The 20098-nt window shown below is 36.9% G+C and overlaps 1 protein-coding gene across 5 annotated transcripts in view; it reads right to left on the reverse strand.

Annotated features, from left to right (window-relative positions):
* ralyl (RALY RNA binding protein like) overlaps positions 1–20098 on the reverse strand; it is a 117673-nt gene that overhangs the window by 12664 nt on the left and 84911 nt on the right. For 4 of the 5 annotated variants that reach the window (XM_032551226.1, XM_032551225.1, XM_032551224.1 and 1 more), the window contains exons 3-5: positions 7759–7834; positions 5848–5895; positions 3964–4145 (exon numbers count right to left, since the gene is read on the reverse strand). In XM_032551226.1, the coding sequence (XP_032407117.1) occupies positions 3964–4145; positions 5848–5895; positions 7759–7834 (306 nt within the window). The remainder of the gene's footprint in view (positions 1–3963; positions 4146–5847; positions 5896–7758; positions 7835–20098) is intronic. The other variant, XM_032551228.1, reaches the window with a different exon arrangement.

Genomic DNA, 20098 nt, shown 5'->3' on the forward strand with positions numbered 1-20098 from the left:
TTACTGACAGGTTATCCAGCTAAGACTGAGGACGTGCTGTTTTTCAATTTAAAGATTAGTGCACAGCTTACGCCCACCATGCTGTGCAACAGCATGTTTTCCCACAAGCAGTGCCAGCAGCTGAAAAAAAGAAACGGGTTTTACAGTATGACATCGCAGACTCTAAAGCATGCATAATGTTGCTAAGGTGGATCTTTGACTTCTCAGTCTTAGAAGCAAGCACTTACAGATATTATGCAATTTTAGCAAGAAATAGGAGCTTGTTTTAAGTAAATAATTCCTTAATGTTGACAGAACAGTACTAGTTCCATTGGCAGATTATTTCACTTATAACAAAACATTTCCCCACGTTATTAGTGAAATAATCTGCCAGTGAAACAAATACTTTTTCATCAATTTTAGGGAATTATTTACTTAAAACAAGCTCCTATATCTTGCTGAAAGTTACTTGTAATTTAGTTTTGTCTTACTTCAAATGTACTAAAACATTTGCACTAGAAATTAGACTAAAATACTTGGTCAGATTTTGTGTTTTTGCAGTGTATTACTTGGTTTATTAATTTGAGAAATTGTGGAGTACTAATTACTTCACACCAAAATTTAGCTTTATACTTTTAATATCGGAGAACCCCACCTTAAAAATCTAAACTATTCTTCTTTATGTTGATTATTATTGGATTATGTTCATTAATCCAAATCCGACAATTGTAAAATCAAAATTAGATGATTACATCTTAGGGAATAAATCATTTTATTAGTCAAAATGTCTTTAAATGCACAAAATCCCATATATTTAGACATGTATCTTTATATTTTTACATACGTCAGTGCTGAAAGATGCAGGATAATTTTACCCCCCACTCCCTCACCCTGCAACGTCTGTTTGCAGACTTTTAAGTAATTTGCGTTTAGGTCTCAAGCTGTCTCTCAACAACGCACAGAGGATTTAAGTTGAGGGGCTGAAGCATAACTGGATTATGTCAAAGTTTGAGACTTAACCTTGATATGTCATAAGGAAATAGGAAATAGCAGCTGAAAATAAAAGCACTTATCAGAGGAGCTGCCGCAATAAATTCAGACAGCTGAAGCGAGGACGTGCTTGAGCTGAGCAGATTAAGGAACTCAGACCATGAGGTAATAACATAATCTTATTTCTCAACCCTCGGTGAATGAAGTGTGTCATATCTGAAGAGGCGGGCGGAAATACAGATGCTCAAAGTTGAGAAGAAAACAGAAAATTCGGCTTGACACCTATCAGATTCAATCTATAAACAAGCCCACAAGTTCCTGCAAAGCTTGAGCTGGAAGCCAGACGAAGGAAACACGCAGGAAATAAAACAGAAACACACTAGTTTGTTATCAAGAAACCATGATTCTTTGATGTATGTGTATATGTACACCCACTCATCACAACACAGATCGCTGCCAAAGTTTGTGAATAAGAAAAAGAAATCATGAATGAAACATAACCGTCTAAAAATAAAAAAAAAAACTAAACGAATTCCCCCAGAGTGAGCTGCATGCCTCCTAAAGCGCATTTTAATCTTTCACCAGTTTTCATACTGAAACACAACAAGACAGCTGTCCCAGCAGGATCCAGTTCCCTCTGCTACATATGCGTCAATGCAGGATGTTTTTTAGATTAATATGTCCATGTAAAACGGAAAGAAAGCTCAGCAGATATAGCTGCACTGATTAGAATCCAAAGGTAATATGTAATAGGAAACCGCAGGAGCTGTTCTCGTATTGTTTTCTAAAGCTGCTACTTATTCTTGATAAAATAAAAAAGGGCGAAGACTCCAGATATATAATCACATCTATATGGGGAAGGCAGGGGGAATAGTAATGTGTTTCTATCTCCTGCATCACCTACAAAACAGTATCTGTGAATACACTCTCTTTCTAAGTCCAGCGATATTCCAGCAATATTTCCGCCTGCTCTGGGAAGCTCACTGGAAGTCCTTTGATGATAGAACAGAGTGGAACAGTTTTTAATTTATCTGGACCTCCAGGCCTCTTTCCTTCTGTGTTATCAACTGCTAAGCTGCTGAGAGGAAACGTACACAGTCGTATCTAGCAGATGATTCATCAACTGCATCTTAGATAGCTGCGCTTTCAGGGGAAGGATACGGAAAAATCTGTTGTTATTTAGGAAGCTTCAGGGAAGCTTTAGGGGATGAGCAATTGGTCTAATTTTAGGCATTTTATGACCTCATTGTGACAAACAAATATTCTATTTGAGGAATATTCAGTAAATCCTGCAAAACTGCACAAGAATCGAAAACTGAGTGACTTTTAAAACTACAAAATGGTAATCAGTGTTACACAAATTAATTGCACATCAGCAAAATTTGTCTACACGATTGCAAATCCGCACTAACAAGAACTTCAGCACTAAATTATTCATGTCAGCTTTCCAGCAAAAATCCTGACCTGACTTTTTCATTATTTCAAATTCTCCACACTTTGTTTTAATATCTCCATTGTTGCTTCACTTCCTTACAACAAAACCACCAGGACACGGAGCCTGAAAAGCTGAGAATGTTCTGCTTTGATTGAGAAGATTAAGAAAACAGAACTGAATATAACTTTTTGCAGTGAAAATTAAGAATGATCAGTGATAAAATGACTCGTTACCTAAATAACCCACATAAGGCAAGCAAGGTCAAACTCCGGCAGACTTATGTTGCAGAACACGATGCGTCATAATGCAGATAAAATCCTGGTATTGTATCTGGTTTCATGGAGTTTAAATCTAATCCAAGTGCATGAGTGCTCATGCTTTCTTCTAGTCCAAAAATATGAATTTAACTTTAAAATAGAAGTGTGTGTGTGTGTGTGTGTGTATGCATGGTGGTCTTGTCACAGTCCAGCAACCACTGGGATGGAGAACAGGCACAAGGGGAGGGTCGTGCATAAATACACTCATCACTAGGTGCAATTTACACCTAGTGTAAATTAGCCCAACAAATTTGATACTTTGCAGCTGTAACATTTGCTAGAAAGACATAAAATTAGTTATGTAAGAGTAGCTTCTTAAAAATATATGAATTAAAAAAATAAAGTGAGTCTCTTTGGATGTTATTTGAAAGGAACTGATCTAAAGGAACTGAATCCCAAGAGAATTATTTGTTTGTCGCAGCCATATATTTACCTAAATAAAAGTAATAAATACTTCTCATTGTTGTTTTTATCACAATAGCACTACAAAATATTGTGATAAAACTTTTACTTCAGAGTGGTTAATAGATTATTCCTTCATTTGTGAGATTTGGCCCAGCTTCCTGCAGTGGAAATGCACCTAAAGTACAAATATAGTTGAACAGATATTATTTTGTTTTGTTTTTTTGCTTCGTTTTCCTAAGGTGAATTATTTATTGTGCATCTATAACAGGTTAACCTGCCAGCAGACAGATTAGATATTGTAAATGTATTCTATCTTAGTCAAAGTCAATACAAACCAGAACTTTTCATGGTCTTGGCACAGGAAAATTAGTCTCCCCAATATACAGAAGTTCAGCTTAGACAGAGCCGAGAGTTTATTGACTTTTTCCCCAAAAAGAGAGGACAGGAGATTGGCTTTTTTCCCTCTATCGTGGCTGTAATACCAGCTGCAGCAGAGTCCTCGTGACAGAACTCACCAAGCTGCTAACGCTGATAACACCGGCCGAGACTGCCAACTGTGAAACAAACAATTACTAGATAGATAGAGACTAATGTTTGGGAAAGCACAGCTGACCCACAGAGATGTTCTCAATCTCGCTTTAATTACACCGAGCATGTTTTAATGCCTATCGAGTTAATTAGGGAAGCAAATTAGATCCAGATGTGGAAAGACGACGAGTCGGCTCTGCGTTTTGGTTCAGCTTGTCCTGAACTGCAGGAGCACAGCTTGCAAAAATCGTAAGTGTAATTGGTGCAAAAAAAAAAAAAAAAAGAGTAGAAAAGTCTTGTTGTACGTACATTTGACACCTGAGGAGGAGGATGATGTTGGAGGTCTGGAGGATGAAGAGGAAGAAGAGGAGGATGTTTTGACAGGGAAGGAAGTCTTCCCACGGCGAGAGGAGGGAGCGAGGACCCTGGAGCGTTTCAGAGGGATCACAGCTCTGGGTGGGGGGGCCACTCTGCCGTGGTAATCGAAAAGCCTTGAGAGAAAGAAAAACCTATATTATTACACTTATACTTTTTCTGTAAATCACAAGAGGCTCTATCATGTTGAGAGTCTGCGCATTTATTAGAGCTAAAAAGAGTTTCTATGGTTTATCTCACATCAGCTCTTTTTAAAGTCGACTCTTTCTTTTTCCCAGTATTGTATTTCAAGATAGATTTACTCTCTGTTCTGTTTTTCAGACAGCAAAGGGAAACAAAGGGCAGAAATTACCGATTAAATCTACCAATATCTTCCGTTTCGAGTTTCCAAGACCATTGAAAGGATGAGAGTTTCCCACTCCACAGATCCTCTGGATATGATGAGAATGAAAAGAAGAGGGTGCTAAATGTGAAATGAGGGCGTCATCTTTGATTGTTCTCAGTTACAAATGGTGTCGCAGCTCAACCTCAACACGGCTGACATTTAGAAAATGGAAAGAGCCTCCACAGATAAGCGCTCTGATTGCTGCCGCTGCATAAATGAGTGATAACAAAACATTCCTTCATCAACGTGTTTAAGTCAGGCGCTCACATGTCCAACCATTTTGAGAAGTTGACAGTTTCCGTTTTCAAGCGACTGTATTTGGCTAGACGCAGAATTTTAATCAGCCGGCTGCAAAAAAGATTATTTTCCAATTGCTGGTCCCCACACAAAATAAAAAGGGTTCAGTAAAGGCCTCAAAGATTTGCCAAAATTACAACATTTGTTACATTTTCATTTGGTTCGCTTTCATGCTGCACTGTCAAACTATCCGTTTCCCTTCCTGGCCTGTGGGGGTGCTGCATCAAGTACCACTGAAGGAAATGACATGAAAACCACAGAAGAAGACATGGAGCGCAGCGTCCTTCTTCATCAAATTTAAACAAAAATGGATTAGTGCCAAATTTGAGTATTTATTGGATTTCTCTTTTGTTTTTGGCAAAAGACTTTGAGCGTTAGACTTACACGTTTGTTTTGGTTGTATTTACCCAGAATGCCCTGCACTATAGTCCGCAGTCTCCTTGGCATTCAAACTGTACCAGAGTTCAGTTCCAACGAACAGAGAACTCCGATTTTAGGCGGACTGAAAGCTAATCAGAGTTCGATTGCGCGTTCACACCTCCCCAAACAAACTGGAGTTTGATTAAACTCTGGGCATAAACACTGAGGGAGGAACAGTACAAAGACAAACAAACACACACATTTTCATTGCATCATGCTGTGGGAATGCTAGCCTTTAGCATTGACAGAGAAACCTGAGGTAATGGGAAGATAGATTGAGCTAAATACATGGGAATTGTCCTGTCAAAGTCCAGATCGAACTAAAAATATGTGGACTTGACTTGAAAGCTGATACTCTGAGACGCTCCATCCGGTCTGACTAAGCTCAAGCTTTTTCACAAGAAAAAAGAAAACAAATCAGCCTCTGGATGTACGAAGCTGGTAGAAATTTATCTCATAAGACTTAATTGTAGGCTCAGTAAAACCTCCTTGCACTTGTAAGATTTGACAACTTGTCTTGGTCAATCACATAAAATCTCAATAAAACACACCAAAGTTTGTGGTTGTAATGCGATCAAATATGACAAATGTTAAGGATTATAAATACTTCCTTTCACTGTATTTCAGTTTTACCTTCCAGCAACATTAACTGAGACGGGATTGGCTCGGGTAACAAGTAATAACAATCTTAAGATATAAAAACGGATGACGCATACCTGCTGTAGAAATCATCCCTGTAGTATTCGTAATCAAACTCGTAACCGCTACAAGAGAAACAGAAGAGACAAAGAGAAAAACTCTCTTATTGTCTGTAAGATCAGCTGCTTTGTTTTCATTTGCTGTAAGCCATAATTATCGCACTGAGAGAACAAAAACACTGTGTGTAACACATTCTGTCCTATAAAAATTTTTTCTTCGCACTCTTAAATATTCAGCTGTATACTGAGAAATGTTCACATATGAAGGGATTTTACATCACAGGTAAAACAAAAAACCTTCATGGTTTCCTTGTCGCTTACCTGAGTTGAAAGCTAGCTTTCAGGCCATGCACTTTATGAGACTTTTATAAAAAAATATGTTTTATGCATATTTGTTAAAACTGTCACCGCTACACTTCAGCTGATTCTCCACACTGCAGACTGCTGTGAATGCTCAGGGTAGTTAGCATTTTCACAGATGACAGCGGATAAACTGTTTTTCTGTAACGGTACGTTACTAGCACATTGACCAGCGCATACATGAGCATAATTGACAGCGCTAAGACCTACCTCCTGGTTCTGCAGATGACAAAAAGAGCACAGGGAGGAGATGGTAAACTGCATTTTCTTTTTTTTTACAGATTATCTGTCTCTTAACATGGTGACAGTTTGAACAAATATGGAAAAATAAATTGTTTATAAAAGTTACAGACTGCGGCTTTAACATCAACATGAAATAGGTTCAGTGAGGCTATTCTAAGGTTTTTGGAGACTTCTTTTTTCATCTTGTGGACTGCTATTGAGGGGAACTTATTTGAATAGCCGGATCTCGGCATGTATGCTTTTATTTTCCATACAATGGAATGGATATTTTTATATTCTTTGGGGAAATCTTTCAATCCTTTACCTGCTACTAAAAGCCTCAGTCAGGTCTTCTCATCTCAGAAGGAAATCAAACTACATGAGAAATTATGTTTGACTCACATTCACCTGAGTAATTGTTGCCAATTTCCTTACCAGAAATTGCTTTTTTATTAAATTTTACTTAAAGTTGTAATAGATTTCTTTGTTTGTTTTTGCTGTTTGTGTATTTTCTGTAATTTCAAAAAGGTTAGAAAAACATTTTGACATTTTGAGCTAGAACATTGGACTAACTTTTTAATGTCATTCTGTTTTATTAATATGTACCATGGAACAGTTTGTTTCTGTTAAAAAACTCCAGGAATAGAGAAACAGGACATGAAAAATGTGGATGATGCCTAAAATGGAAAAATAATTAAAATAAAACAGTCCAGTTTCTCATGCAGGAATTTAAATAGGGATTTATGGCGTTTCATTTCGGAGAAATCTCTCTCACTTGTGGTCTATAATTACCATTTCACATCCTTCTCGTAAGCAACGAAATGCAAATGAGGGTCCATGGCAACACTACACAAGCTGATAAATTAGTTAAATAAGACGTGTAATTAAACAAACTAGCAATAAAAGCAGGAGTCAATTGGTTGGATTGTTAACTTTAGGAAAAGTATCAGGAAACATCAGCGTCCCTTTGAATACGAAACAAATATGGACCTTTGTCACGTTAGATGCCAGTAAACATGCAGTCAGGGTTTTTGCATGAAATGAAACGCGCACTGGGCAGAAAATCGGGGTCATACTTAATGAAGCTCACACAACATTAATTCCTCTGAGCTTTCACTGCTTTTGCTGTATAAACTGAAGTCAGGCCTCAGAAATGCAAAAATCATGCCGTTAATTGGAAATGCAAGGTTCAAACGAGGGGAAGGAGGGAAGCATAATAAGAAATCCTCATATTTTAAAGATTACAGCAGATTTACATCAGCAGTAGCAGCTGGATGCGAGAGCAGGTTAATATTCATGACAGTAGTGAATGAACTCACTGAATGTTGAAAGGAGGATGAGTCGTACCTGTAAACAGCTGAGAGCGGCCGCTTGGAGCCGCCTTTGGGCCTGTAAGGCTTGGGCTCGCCCGCCATGTTTATGTCTGCAAGAACAAAAAGAGAAAAAACTCGTCGGTGAAGGTGCACCAAAGGAAGATTCCCAGATAACACTCCACACGGCAAAAATAAAATGTTACCCTTCAATCTGGGTTGTCTAATTAATCTGCACAACGTCTTTGTGCAATGTGGAAGAGTCTAAAAACTTCCCACATTTCTGCAAAGTCTGCTACCAGAAATAGTATTTTTATAGATTATTTTCTGATAAATGCTTCACTGATTGCAAGGCCACTTATTTCTAACGTGAATCTGAATCATCCTGGCTTCAAAATACACCTGATTCAATTTATTGACCTTATATTTCTAAGAAAAAAGAAGAGAAATAGTGAAAATGTGCAGAGGCTGTAGACCTTGGATGTATTGTCATCCTGAGTTTTGGACCATTTCCCACATGTCTTATCCTTCTTTCTCCAACCTATTTCCTGTCAATTTACTGTTCAAAATGCAATATAATCTAAAAGAAAAAAAAGAGTAGAAATATCAGTTTAATATCTTAATCAGTAAAATATCTTATATTATTGGAAAACATGCTAAAGGAGAATCACCCATCATAACAGTTAACTAAAGTTGAATATCTGTTAAACAGGTTAGCTATCCCAGCAAATATCCTGACTAATTTAGCCCTACTAATATCAGTTTATTTTTGAACAAACAATGGTATTTATACATCACATTGACGCTTTAAAAGCACTAACTTTTGATTTTTTTCTTCAATTATTTGGCATAAATACCAGCAACATTGGCAACATCTGTATTTTTTTCACAATGTCACTGCACCAAGAGGATCTCATGTACAACAGAAGTAAAACAAATGTTTATTTTGCTCTTAAATACTAAACATTCTTATCAATGTACTTATGATTGATTATTGTGATTATTAAGTGGTTACAGTGTTAACTAACAATAAAGTATTCACTTTAAAAATCACTCAGAGAAATGGAGAAAAATCAGAAAGAAGTTCAACTCTACACCATCTGTACTGTAAGGGAACAACTGCAGTCATACAGAGCAGAATAAATACTGTAAAAAGAGAAGATTTGTTTTTATACATGGGTCACTAACGGACAATGATCACGCTCCAATATTATTTAGATTTACTTTGCTTAATTTGGATGCTAAATTTAATTTCCATACAGCCAATAATATCTGAAGCACCTTTTAGATAAGCAGCAACAAAAAGTATGAGCATCTGATAAAGATGATAAAGGATTAAAATAAGAGAGGAGAGATAAAAGGAACAAAAAATTTAGTAATGTCAGAGTTTAATTAAAAAAATTCCTTTTTAATAAAATTGTAGAGGTGCTGCCTCTTCCCCCACATGTATTGTATTAGGATTTAGTTTACAGAAAGTGATTGAAAATACATGATTCTGTGTTCTCTTTCTCCATGTCGATATTATTTATGCACAAAAATGTTCCAGATTAAATAAATGAATATTAGCTTTAATTTAATTCCACCTTATAGCAACACATGCAGTTTTAGCATCAGTATTTAAAGTTGTATTAAGTGAGCTAAAGTTTTATGAACAAGATGTAAAATAGGCAGTGCAAATATTCTCTTTTAAATGTTAAAATGATGCAATAAAAGCTGTGAAAAATGAAAGACTTGAAGCAAAAAGTGAGAAAACTCTTTCCTTGTAAATTGACTAAAGGCAGAGCAAGAATCTCGTCATATTCTTCTTTTTATGTTGTCCCTGAGATCACACTTACAGAAACACTCGAGAGGCTGCTTCATAACTGATTTAAGTTGATGACTTAACAGAAATATTGTCATGAACATTGCAAAGAAACTTAAACCTTGTTGTAAAGTTATTTTAAATAAGAGCTCAGAATAACTCCCTTATAGACGTTAAAGATGTTCTCTGACACTTTTATCCTTCCAGCTGTACATATTTGCTTAAATATTTCATGCCTCTGCTTTTCCGATGCCAAATAAAAGGAGGCGCCCAAATCCCTCAGAGTTTGATGGCACTGGGGTAGAAATAATCTGCTGGCAAACTCCTTCTACCAGAAGCAAGAAGATTAAATCCGGGTTAGTAAACGTAGAAACATTTTTCTACGTTTACTGCTTAAGAGTGGAACGACCGGATGAGCGTGTTTTTGTGTCAACATGCTTGATAGAGTTTGACCTCAGTGCCGACTTACAAGATAATTACAGTTTTGCTCATTAACCTGGAGGTTTACCGACATCGGAGGCAAACCTTCAATTAGCGCCAGGCAGCCAGCATGGCAATTATGTCATCCGAACCCCAAAAGCAATTAAAAACAATCCCAGACACAACAAGTTTGATCTTAAACAACATGTGCCTCATATCCCTCCTGTTCTGTGTTGGGATTTGGGGTAATACAGCTTCAACATTCGCTGAGTGAAGCTGTCAGGGAAAGTGAGGCGCAAACACCGAGTTCAGTGCAGAAAGGCAAAGATTTCCTGGACCATCTAGTTTCTAACACTCGAATATGGTCACAAGATAAGGAACAGAACTGAAACTCAAGAACCACAACTACAGGCAGGTTCTTTCCTGAGCATCTGAGATCAACATTAGACATAAGATGAAGAGTAAAACCTCAGCTTACCCTCTTAAAAATGAGGCTGCATTCACACAAGCCCTGTTTAGTTCTCTTTAATTGAACTTTAGTTGGTTTAATTAGAAAGACTGGTTCATTTTGGGGAAGCGTGAATGTGTGATTGAACTCTCAATCGAGGGCTTGGTTTTGTTGAAGTGAACGCTGGTTCAGTTCGAATGGATGTGAACACCAAGCGACCTAGAGACCCCTTCAAAAGCAGGAAGTGGACTATAATACAGAGCATGCTGGGTAAATATAACCAAAACAAATGTGTGAGTCTATCACTAATGGGAGAAATCTCTTCTTGTTGTCTTTTTACCAAAGACAAAAGAGAAATCGTACAACTGCTAAAATCTGACTGCACTCCATTTTTGCTTACATTTCATGAAGAAAAGAAAGTTGCCCTTGGTGACTTCTTCAGAGGTTTTGGTGCAGCGCCCCCACAGGTGAGGGGGTGGGACAAGTTTTTCAAAGGGTTTGGATCGTTTGACACAGTGGAAAGTGAACTTTGGTCTCCAATCGTACAAAATCCCAGACGATCAGGTGTGAAAACAGAAGTTGAGGCCATTTAAGCATCGACTTCTGCAAAGAGCCGCAGTGACTGACCAAAATGTAACTAGAAGAACCGATTGCTACTTTTTCAGAAACATCTCGAGGTCCATCAAGACCAAGGCAGAAGAGACACTGGTTTGATGAATTAATGAATGGATAAATGAATTGATGGATCAAAAAGATAAGACTGATAGATGAGATCATCAATAGATTGACAGATGGATAAATGAATCTCCATCTGTGCTAAAGAACAGATGGTTTGGACGTGTTGTGAAGACCAACTGCAGTTTATTCTGTTGAGGACTTTCTCAGTTTATTCTCTCTGAACACGCTGCTCCCCTGCAGCCACAAACTCTCCCCGGTGTATGTCTGAGCAGTTCCCTGGGTAAGTGACCACACTGGTTGTTTTTTTTTCTTTACTTAGTTTCCTCCCTTTGTTCTGTTGTTCTGACTTGTTTGGCAGCTCGATGTGCAGCTGGGGGAGCCAGAGAAGGAGATGGAGCTGTCTGTGGTGCTGCATAAGTTAAAGAGGCTTCTTAAGGTTTCTGTCTCTGGTCTAAAAACAAAAAGACAGCTCCAGCTCGCAGCTATGTAAATGTGCACATGATGCAATGTGAATTTTGATGCCCTAACAACTTGCTTAGGCAGGTTTGAGCTTGATTCTCCTTTACTGTTATTCTCAAAAGGAAGGTCCCTGTCCGTCAGCAGAGACTGCGACGAGCAGAGCATTGTTTCTTTAAGTGAGCGTTGTTATGGGTAAAAAAAAAAAGAGAAGAAGAGTAAAACTGCAGCGGAAAGACTGAGCCACGGAGTGTAAGTAATCACCCAGACAGGCTTGTGTTCCTCTGTCAGGAAAACAAGGATCCGTGACTCCCCGGAGGAAGCTGCCCATGTGTTTTATTGGTCTCATTTGTTGCCTTACGTCTCAGTCTCCCTCACCCTCCTCTTCCTCGTGCATCCTTCTGTAACCTGAGTATCACCCAATCCTTCAACGTCTCCTCCATCTCCTTCGCACTCACAAAAGACAATATCTAACCTCGATCACCCTCTGTCGCCCTATCAGACGGTGCGTTTCTTCTCTCTGTCTCTTCACACTGAGGCGGCTCATTATGAGACGTTTCAGAGTTGCGGGGCCTTTTCTGTGCGACACCTGCACAGCTGAAGAAAGCTCCTACTTCCCATCTCCCTTCATTAACAAGGGTGGAAAAACAGCAGCGCAATAAAAAGAATGCGTTTCCCAATAAATCGAGGCCATAAGCCGAGATGTAAGACAATTTACTGGAAACACAAACAGAAAAGGGAATGGAGGGAATGCAAATCTCATTCCTGGAGGGAGTGTGAGCTGTCAGACCAGAGGAAGCCGCAACAAATCTGACTCTGTCTCCGCAGCTTTATCTTCCTCTCTGAAAATCTCTCTCCCTCCTTCAGATGGAACAAGGGGAACACCAGCTAATAGCCCAAGGCTCAGAGAGGAGCTAACAGGCGATGGCTAGCAGAAGTCAACAGAAGGTCAGAAGGGAATGGATGGAGGTTATTTCAGCAACAATACTGCCACGTTTTGTTGTTTTAGGTGTTTACTGAAAGATTTAAAGATTCCTGAGGCTCATTTTGCAAAACCACAAATGACACTTAGTTTATTTGTGATTCAGTTAAATATATAATTATTGTAGTGACAGATTTTTCTATAGATTATTCAGACAACAAATTGGATAAAAAAATCGGCACATGCTGCAGGTGTTTCATTCAACCACTTTAGACATTTCTATACAAAATTAGCCAAAAAATTAAAAAGTAATTCCTTTTTTAAATAAAAAAACAAACATATATTGCTTAAAATCCAATAACACAGCATTCTTTTACAATCAGAGAAACTAATCATTTCAAGTGGTCTCTTAATTTTTCCATAGCTGTACATATTTTTTTATATATATATAGTTTTGGCCAAATTTCTGCTCTAACTCTGTTGTTCTTTCAGAAAATAACCTTTTCTGAGTCTGCATGCTCAAGTTAACGATTAATCCATAATCATTAAAAAATCAACAGTTGTAAATAGTTAAATGTGTGATTTTGATTTAGATACAAAGCACAGATGTTTTGTTTTTGCCTCATAAACATGACTTAGATCAACATATTTTGACAAAAATAACCTGAGAAAGTACAAAATGCAGTTAAAGAAAAAGCTAACCTAGCCCTATTTAAAAAAAGCAAAAGTAAATAAAACAATTCCCAGTGAACTGTGTTAGTGATTTTAGCTCCAGGTATCTGTCCTTAGTAACTGGGTATTTAAAAAATTCAGGCCTATAGCACCAATCAACATCTGAAACAGAAATTGTTTGCAGCTCCAAGTAACCAACACAATTCTAATGAATGATTTCTCTATTCTAAATATATTCTTTTTGGTTTTTGTTTCTATTAAGAAAAGGATTAGAATCGAAATGTGTCAGCTGTATTACATAATGATTAAACAAAAAAGAGAAAGAGAATGACCTTGTTAGGAATTACACCCACTGTAAGCCAGAAAGCGGTAATTTTCCTGCCAAGCTACCGTGTGTTTCTGTAAGAAAAATAAAGGAAATATCCAGCCTACTAAAAAACACCTTGGCAACTGACTTCGTTGGTTTCCATTGCTGCAAATGACCTGTTTGTACACCAGCAGCGAAGAAACAGAGGCTATGATTGAGACAATAGCTATTCATGTGTGTGAGGGTGTGTGCGTGTGTGCGTGTGTGTGTGTGGGTCTTTATCCACAGACTGGAAATAAACAGGTGGAGAATCAGTTTTTAAAAAGAAAAAAATAATCTTTTTATCAGCTGTTTCACGTGCTTTATCTTATTTAGTATCAAAGAGTTTAAAAAATGTTTCTGTATTATAATAGGCTTATTCAGGAGCTATTTGGGTTAATCTTCAGATAAAATGACCCAGTAAGACAAAGAGAATGTTTGCAACATAATCACATTTATTGTAGTGGTAATTTACCATTAGTATTTCTGCACACTAACGGAAGAAATCATATTAAAAGATTAAGGATTTATTTCTGGACTTATTTCCAAAGTGAGGCAAACATTGGAGATTAAAATCGGACGAGGCATTGTGTGTGTAATGTTGCTATGCAGTAAAACTGGGCTCATTATTAGCAATTATATGCTTGGTTAAAATCCTGTTTCAAGTTGCCATGCTCCAATTGCTAACTTAGTAAAAAGACAGACAAATAAACCATCCAGTTCTATGATAATTTTATTTATTATTTTATATATATATACAGACTTGAAAAGCGACAAAAAAGAAGGAAAATAAAAAATAATTCATGAAATTTAGAGTACTTCTTATCAATCTACTGCTCTGAAGTACAAGAAAATATAAGCTAAAAATCCCTAAAACTTCTGCCATAGCCTTGGTTTCACCATTCTTATAAAGGTATTGCTCCATATTTAATATATATTAGAATGTTTTTCTTTCTGTAGTGCTAAAGATCGCTTGTTGTCTAGAAAAATGCTTTAGAAAAATGTGACTTCCATTAAATCTCTATAATAGTTTAATGTGAGGCCTGGCAACCTAATGAGGGAGAGGCGACATACAACCTGTACAGGTTACCAGCAGGTCAAAGGGTCAATCTGAATTCCCAGAACAATGTAAGCCACATATTTCTGGGGTTCTGGGAGGTACTAGCAGGAAACATTTGCCTCCATGGTGAACCGAGGCTGCAATCCATTGTAACTTCATAGTCAGGTGAAAAAGTGGGTACATTTGAGTAGGCAAAGGCAGGATTTTATTATTTATTTTTGAATTAAAAGTAATTTAGTAATTATCTGTATCGTTTTCAGTTTTAAGATGCATGAAGGAGCATCATTCATTTGTGAAAGCGATATACGAAAAGAAAAAAAAACTAAGTAGTATAAATCCTAGTAGAGCAGGTAACAGAGTGGCTACCTATTACTGCAAAAAACACAAAATCTTACCAAGTATGTTGGTCTAGTTTCTAGTGCAGGTTGGTACAATTGATAGTAGCCACACAGGCACGCCCACTAGAAGGAAACAAGCGCACCCAGTACAACACTTTCATTCTATTGGCTGAGAGGTTACTAGGCGACGGTACTTTTCTGTTCCAAGTGCAAGCAGAAAATGATTTGCAAACTAGCAGAGATTTGATCTGAGCAGAGACAAGTTTTGAGTGCGAGGAGAAACGTTTGAGAGAGCATAGTGAATATTTTAAAGAGAGCAGAAGTTTTGAGTACAAGAACTACATGTTTTCAGAAGAAAGAAATTATGAAACAAAAATAAGAGCTTGTAAGCATACAAGCATCATCCCAGAAAAGTGGCAGCATCATGTCAGTAGTGTGTTTTGCTGCAGGAGAAAATACTGTACTTCACAAAATGCTGTCACAATGGCTGCATGAAGACTGAAACCCCTTGCAGGACGGCTTTTAGGAAGACTGATGAAATGCTTATAAATATTCGTTCACTTTTTAATACCCACACTGCATAAGAATGATTTTCAATTCTGAAAACCAAAAATGCGCAAAATTGGCTTTCTCCAGCAGAGCATCCTGCTGTTAATGAGGTACAGAGAGTCTGTCTCCACCTGATTAAAGTGCCTTAGTACAGCCTGTGCAGCACATCAAATTTTAGACGTGCAGCACAAGTGATTGACTACAATAAGCCACCTTTGAGACATATCAGCTAGAGCCTTCAGGGAATGAGTAATGGCTCCTTTCTTTTCCAAAAACAGAAGAAAAAATAGTCTCAAATGAACCCTGCAAGGTGACTCCATATCACAATGTTCTCTTCTTTTATGCTTCTTTTATTCCTTTATAATGTTCCCCATTTCCAAGCAAGAGCCAGGAGTCATTTTGATGAGATAAACATTAACGGTAGAGGTGGAAAATAAAAAAAATGCAGGACATAGAAAGGGCTGCCATTCATCTGCTAAAGGAAAAAGAAGCACATTATTTTTCCAATAATTAATTGTAAAAAGTAATATTACGAAGTTGTTCCCTAGCAAAGACACAAAGGAGCAAGGTGGGGATATGGGGAATATATCTTTGCTCCAGATTTAGCTCAGATGTCTTGGACACGAGTCTCTCGCTGAATTGTGAAGCTGGACAGGTGTGTGATGAAGGCAGGAGGCTGAGATAAAGAAATTTCTGCATCTAATAAGGACTGAGGACCGGCAGTCAGTCTGGATCTCATAAAAGCTTTCATCTTTGCTCCACTAAAGGATTTCCAAGGGCAGATTTTCACTGAATCTCACAGGGGCAATAAAACGTGTTATCGATATTCTGGAGATGTAGACAAAGGTCTTTCTGCTTCACACAGACCTCACGCTTCCTTCCTTCACTCCCAGCCCTTACTCTTAATTTTCTCTGCTTGCAGAGCCGCAAGTTAAGAAGAAAACACGCATCAGTCCCTTCAGACAGGAGAGTAAATATAACATGACATTTTCCTGAATCAGAATTTTAAAAATCTTACACATCGGCAGAAAATTGCCTTGTTTACCGACACCTCCCAGCAACAACAGAGGCTGGTTTTACTGCTGGTCTAATTACATGGAAAAAGACAGCAGCGGAGCAGGAAGCTATCTGCATATCAAAGGTGTTGCACGTCAATCGTTTGAAGATCAAACATCACACCAAACATTTGAGGAGAACGAGTTCAAGCTGAAGTTTTCAATTGTGGACGTGCTGTATTATTTCACAACACTACAGTGAAATTAGACTGAAGTCAGGAAAGGATGAATTTCATCGCAACGTTGATCCATTTCAGTTCAAAAAGTGCTATAGATTCATTTTATTTAAAAGATTTTTGTTCATTTTGAATACACCAAATGAAGTCAAAAAACTCAGATTTCTCACAAAAAAAATTATATTACATAAGACCAATAAATTGTTTTTAACAGATATTAACATTTGTTAGCATCAATGCAGCATGGCATGCATGTAGTTAGCCTCTAGAGGTGCAGAGTTGCAAAGAACACATAGAGTGCCCACAATTTTCTAACATACTTTTTCCTTCCACTCAACTTTTCAATAAAATGCTTGGATTCATCTTTCTGAACTGTTGGTTTCTTTAGCTTGTTTCAGCAGCTTTTCGTGGCTCAAATTCCTGGATTCTACATGATTGTAAAGGAGAAATTTCCCAAGAAGCAAAGCTTTGGGTTTTATTAACTGTAAGCAGTAATTATTAGAATTAAAAAAATAAATAAACAATCAAAATATATCACTTTATGTAAGGAATAAAATAAGTTCTTTTTTTAAATTTAATTGTAAACCAACTTCAACAAGAATCAAATGTATTGAGATGCTGAAAAACAACACAAACTAATTCAAACATCATTTGCTGTACAATAAATAATACAGCAGTATATAATGGTTTTAAAATATGTCCATTATTATGACAACTATTATTGTCATAATAGTTCAGGGAACTATATAAGAATAATTTATGCGCAATTAATTTAAGAAAATTAGCAGTTTCAAAACGTCATCTTGGGGCGTAAGGTTTAATGAGTTTCATAATTTATTTTATTACATTTTATGGACAGAGAAATTAAACAATTACTCAAAAGCAGAGATAAGACGGACTGCACACCTCATCTGAACCTGGGAGGGAAAAAAATCCATTACTGCTTTGCTAATTAATTCATTTCTGTGACTGACACTTTAGTTTCTGTGCAGAAACACTGTAAGCACAAAATTAAGTTTCCAGTCCATTTATTGCAGCCAGTTCATAAAGCTAGAATCGTCTCTAGCTTTCAGTGTAAACTGACTACAGCTATCTGTCAGCGCCAGAGACCCAATTTACTTTTATAGACCATTTGAGAGGTTTTGATTTGATTATGCTTTTAGTAAGTGAGAAATGAATTAATTTATCACCGAACAAAAGAACAAATTTCTTCCCTGCAAGACAAATAATAAGAAAACGTCAATCATGTTAAGTGCTGCTAAAACAGCATTTTCCTTTTTCTATACAAACAAAGAAACATTAGCAGGATTTTGTCTTTATGGAGAAACAAAGAATTGGTAAATGTTAAAATTATTAATCTGGTCTCTCTTTCTAGTCCAAATATGATGAACCAATCAGATCTTGTTGCCAATTTGAAACTTTTGCTTTTTGTGTTGCTTTGACCTGCTGATACTGACTTCAGTTGAACAGAAGGAGATACAAGGATATCAAAGACAAAAATCCTTTTTTTTGTCTTCCTGCAATTTGGAGTTATTATTTATCATCATGAAAAAAAACAAAAACATTTTCCCTCTTACAGATTTCTTGTTTTTGCTTTTTTTTCTCCCCCAGATCATTTCTAAACAGAGCTACCCACTGTGAATACAAATTACCTCGGCCCTGTGTGAAAAAGTAATTTTATGAGGTAAATGGCCTTGCTGGGCTGGACAGTGGCGCAGTTGGTAGCTCTGTTTTATTGGTATTTTTCCTTTCCTGTCTAATCACTAGCCTGCATGAAATATTCCTTAAAGCAGAGCTAAACTACGTCCGTTAACTGGAATGCTAATGTAAGAGCTAAACGCTAGCTGACTATTTATTGATTTGGTTGTCTACAAAATAGCTTTTACTGTTTTAGCTGTAGCACTGGAACTCAAAACGGATAAATATTGTTGGTAAAGATGCTCAAAATACATGTAGAGCTCAAAGAGATTCCTATAGCAAAATGCTAGCTTCTTTATATCTATTTTAAGCCGCCATCTTGAGTCTAATATGTTTTAGGACGCCATTTTGTAATCCTCAAATACTAAAATAAAATCCATCACTGAGGTGACTGATGATTAGATCAAGAATGAATGGTCCAAAAGTTTGTTGATTTTAATTAAGCAAATTATTAAAGACAACAATTTAAAAATGTTTTTATCTTCATATCTGCTTTGCTTTATGAACTAATTGTTTTGATGGGCGATGTTTATCAATTTGCACCTAACAAATTCATCAATACAAACCTTGGTCTATAAACACATATATTCCTACTGGACTGTGATATTACTATATCATTCTATTTTTATGGTTCAGGTTTTATTCTTATATATTCTGGTCCGGGTGTGTAAGTTAATCACAACAGCTTTTTGGCGCCAGCTAATCTAAGTTGGTTGAAAGCTAATTTGTCCTCTTTACCAGTTTCTGCTTAAATAAACATGATTTATTAACATTTACAGTTCATACTGAATTTTAAATTGCAGCATTTCTATTGGTCTTATTCTTACTTTTTTTTTTTTAAATTGCACTGTTTAACTTTGTGGTAGTTTATTAGCTGTTTCATAATTGTTGGGTGTTATTCGCTTAGTGAGTTTGTTGATTTAAGAAGTAGTCTGTGCTTATTTTGGTTTTTATATGCTAATGCTAAATTTAAATCCTTTGTTTATTGTTCTTATTATATTAAATACATCATTTTATTTAGTCAGTAATTGCATTCATGAATAGTTATCCATAGCTAAATTACACCTATTGTTGAACAACACTGGATTGCATTTCATCATTTATACTTTGAACCCCAAAACAAACCTGAACTGCATTGTGTTACAGAGTTCAGCATTAAAAAAAAAACAAAACTTATTCTATTTGAGAACGTAGCCTTTCTGCACAGTACCATCAGTACCCTCTCCCATTCTCCCAAAATATGGGAGAATCGGCTCATAATCCACAGCACCTGCAGGCACTAGCTCGACAGATAAAGGCACAGCATTAGTCTGAGATCACATCCCTCTGTGTGACCCATAAACACCAGGAGCTGTCCTATGCGACTGAACAATGAAGCACTCTTGGTTCTTAACATTTCAGGTCCATTTCATGCTTTTTCAGATCCCATGTTCCACAGCTTTTATACCTTTCTGCAAGTTAAATGGTAGAATAAATACAAAGGCTCAAAAAGAGCTTCTTCTATGAAGCTCAAGCTTTACAAACCCTGGAAGAATGGCTGGGTGGACAAAAGAATATAAAGGAGGATATGTATAAATGCAAGGATGTACTAACTGATGGATGGAAATTTTATTTCTATTTCACTTTCATTTATGTTTGATAAAATCATTTTAAGGGAACCTGCTATGAAAAATTTACATTTTGCACATTTTTGTACTTCCATTTGGGTCTTAACTATTTGTAAAACATGACAAAACACCCAGCTGGTGTTTGGCAATC

The sequence above is a fragment of the Xiphophorus hellerii genome, chromosome 21, assembly GCF_003331165.1.
Source record: "Xiphophorus hellerii strain 12219 chromosome 21, Xiphophorus_hellerii-4.1, whole genome shotgun sequence".
NCBI classification, from domain to species: Eukaryota; Metazoa; Chordata; class Actinopteri; order Cyprinodontiformes; family Poeciliidae; genus Xiphophorus; species Xiphophorus hellerii.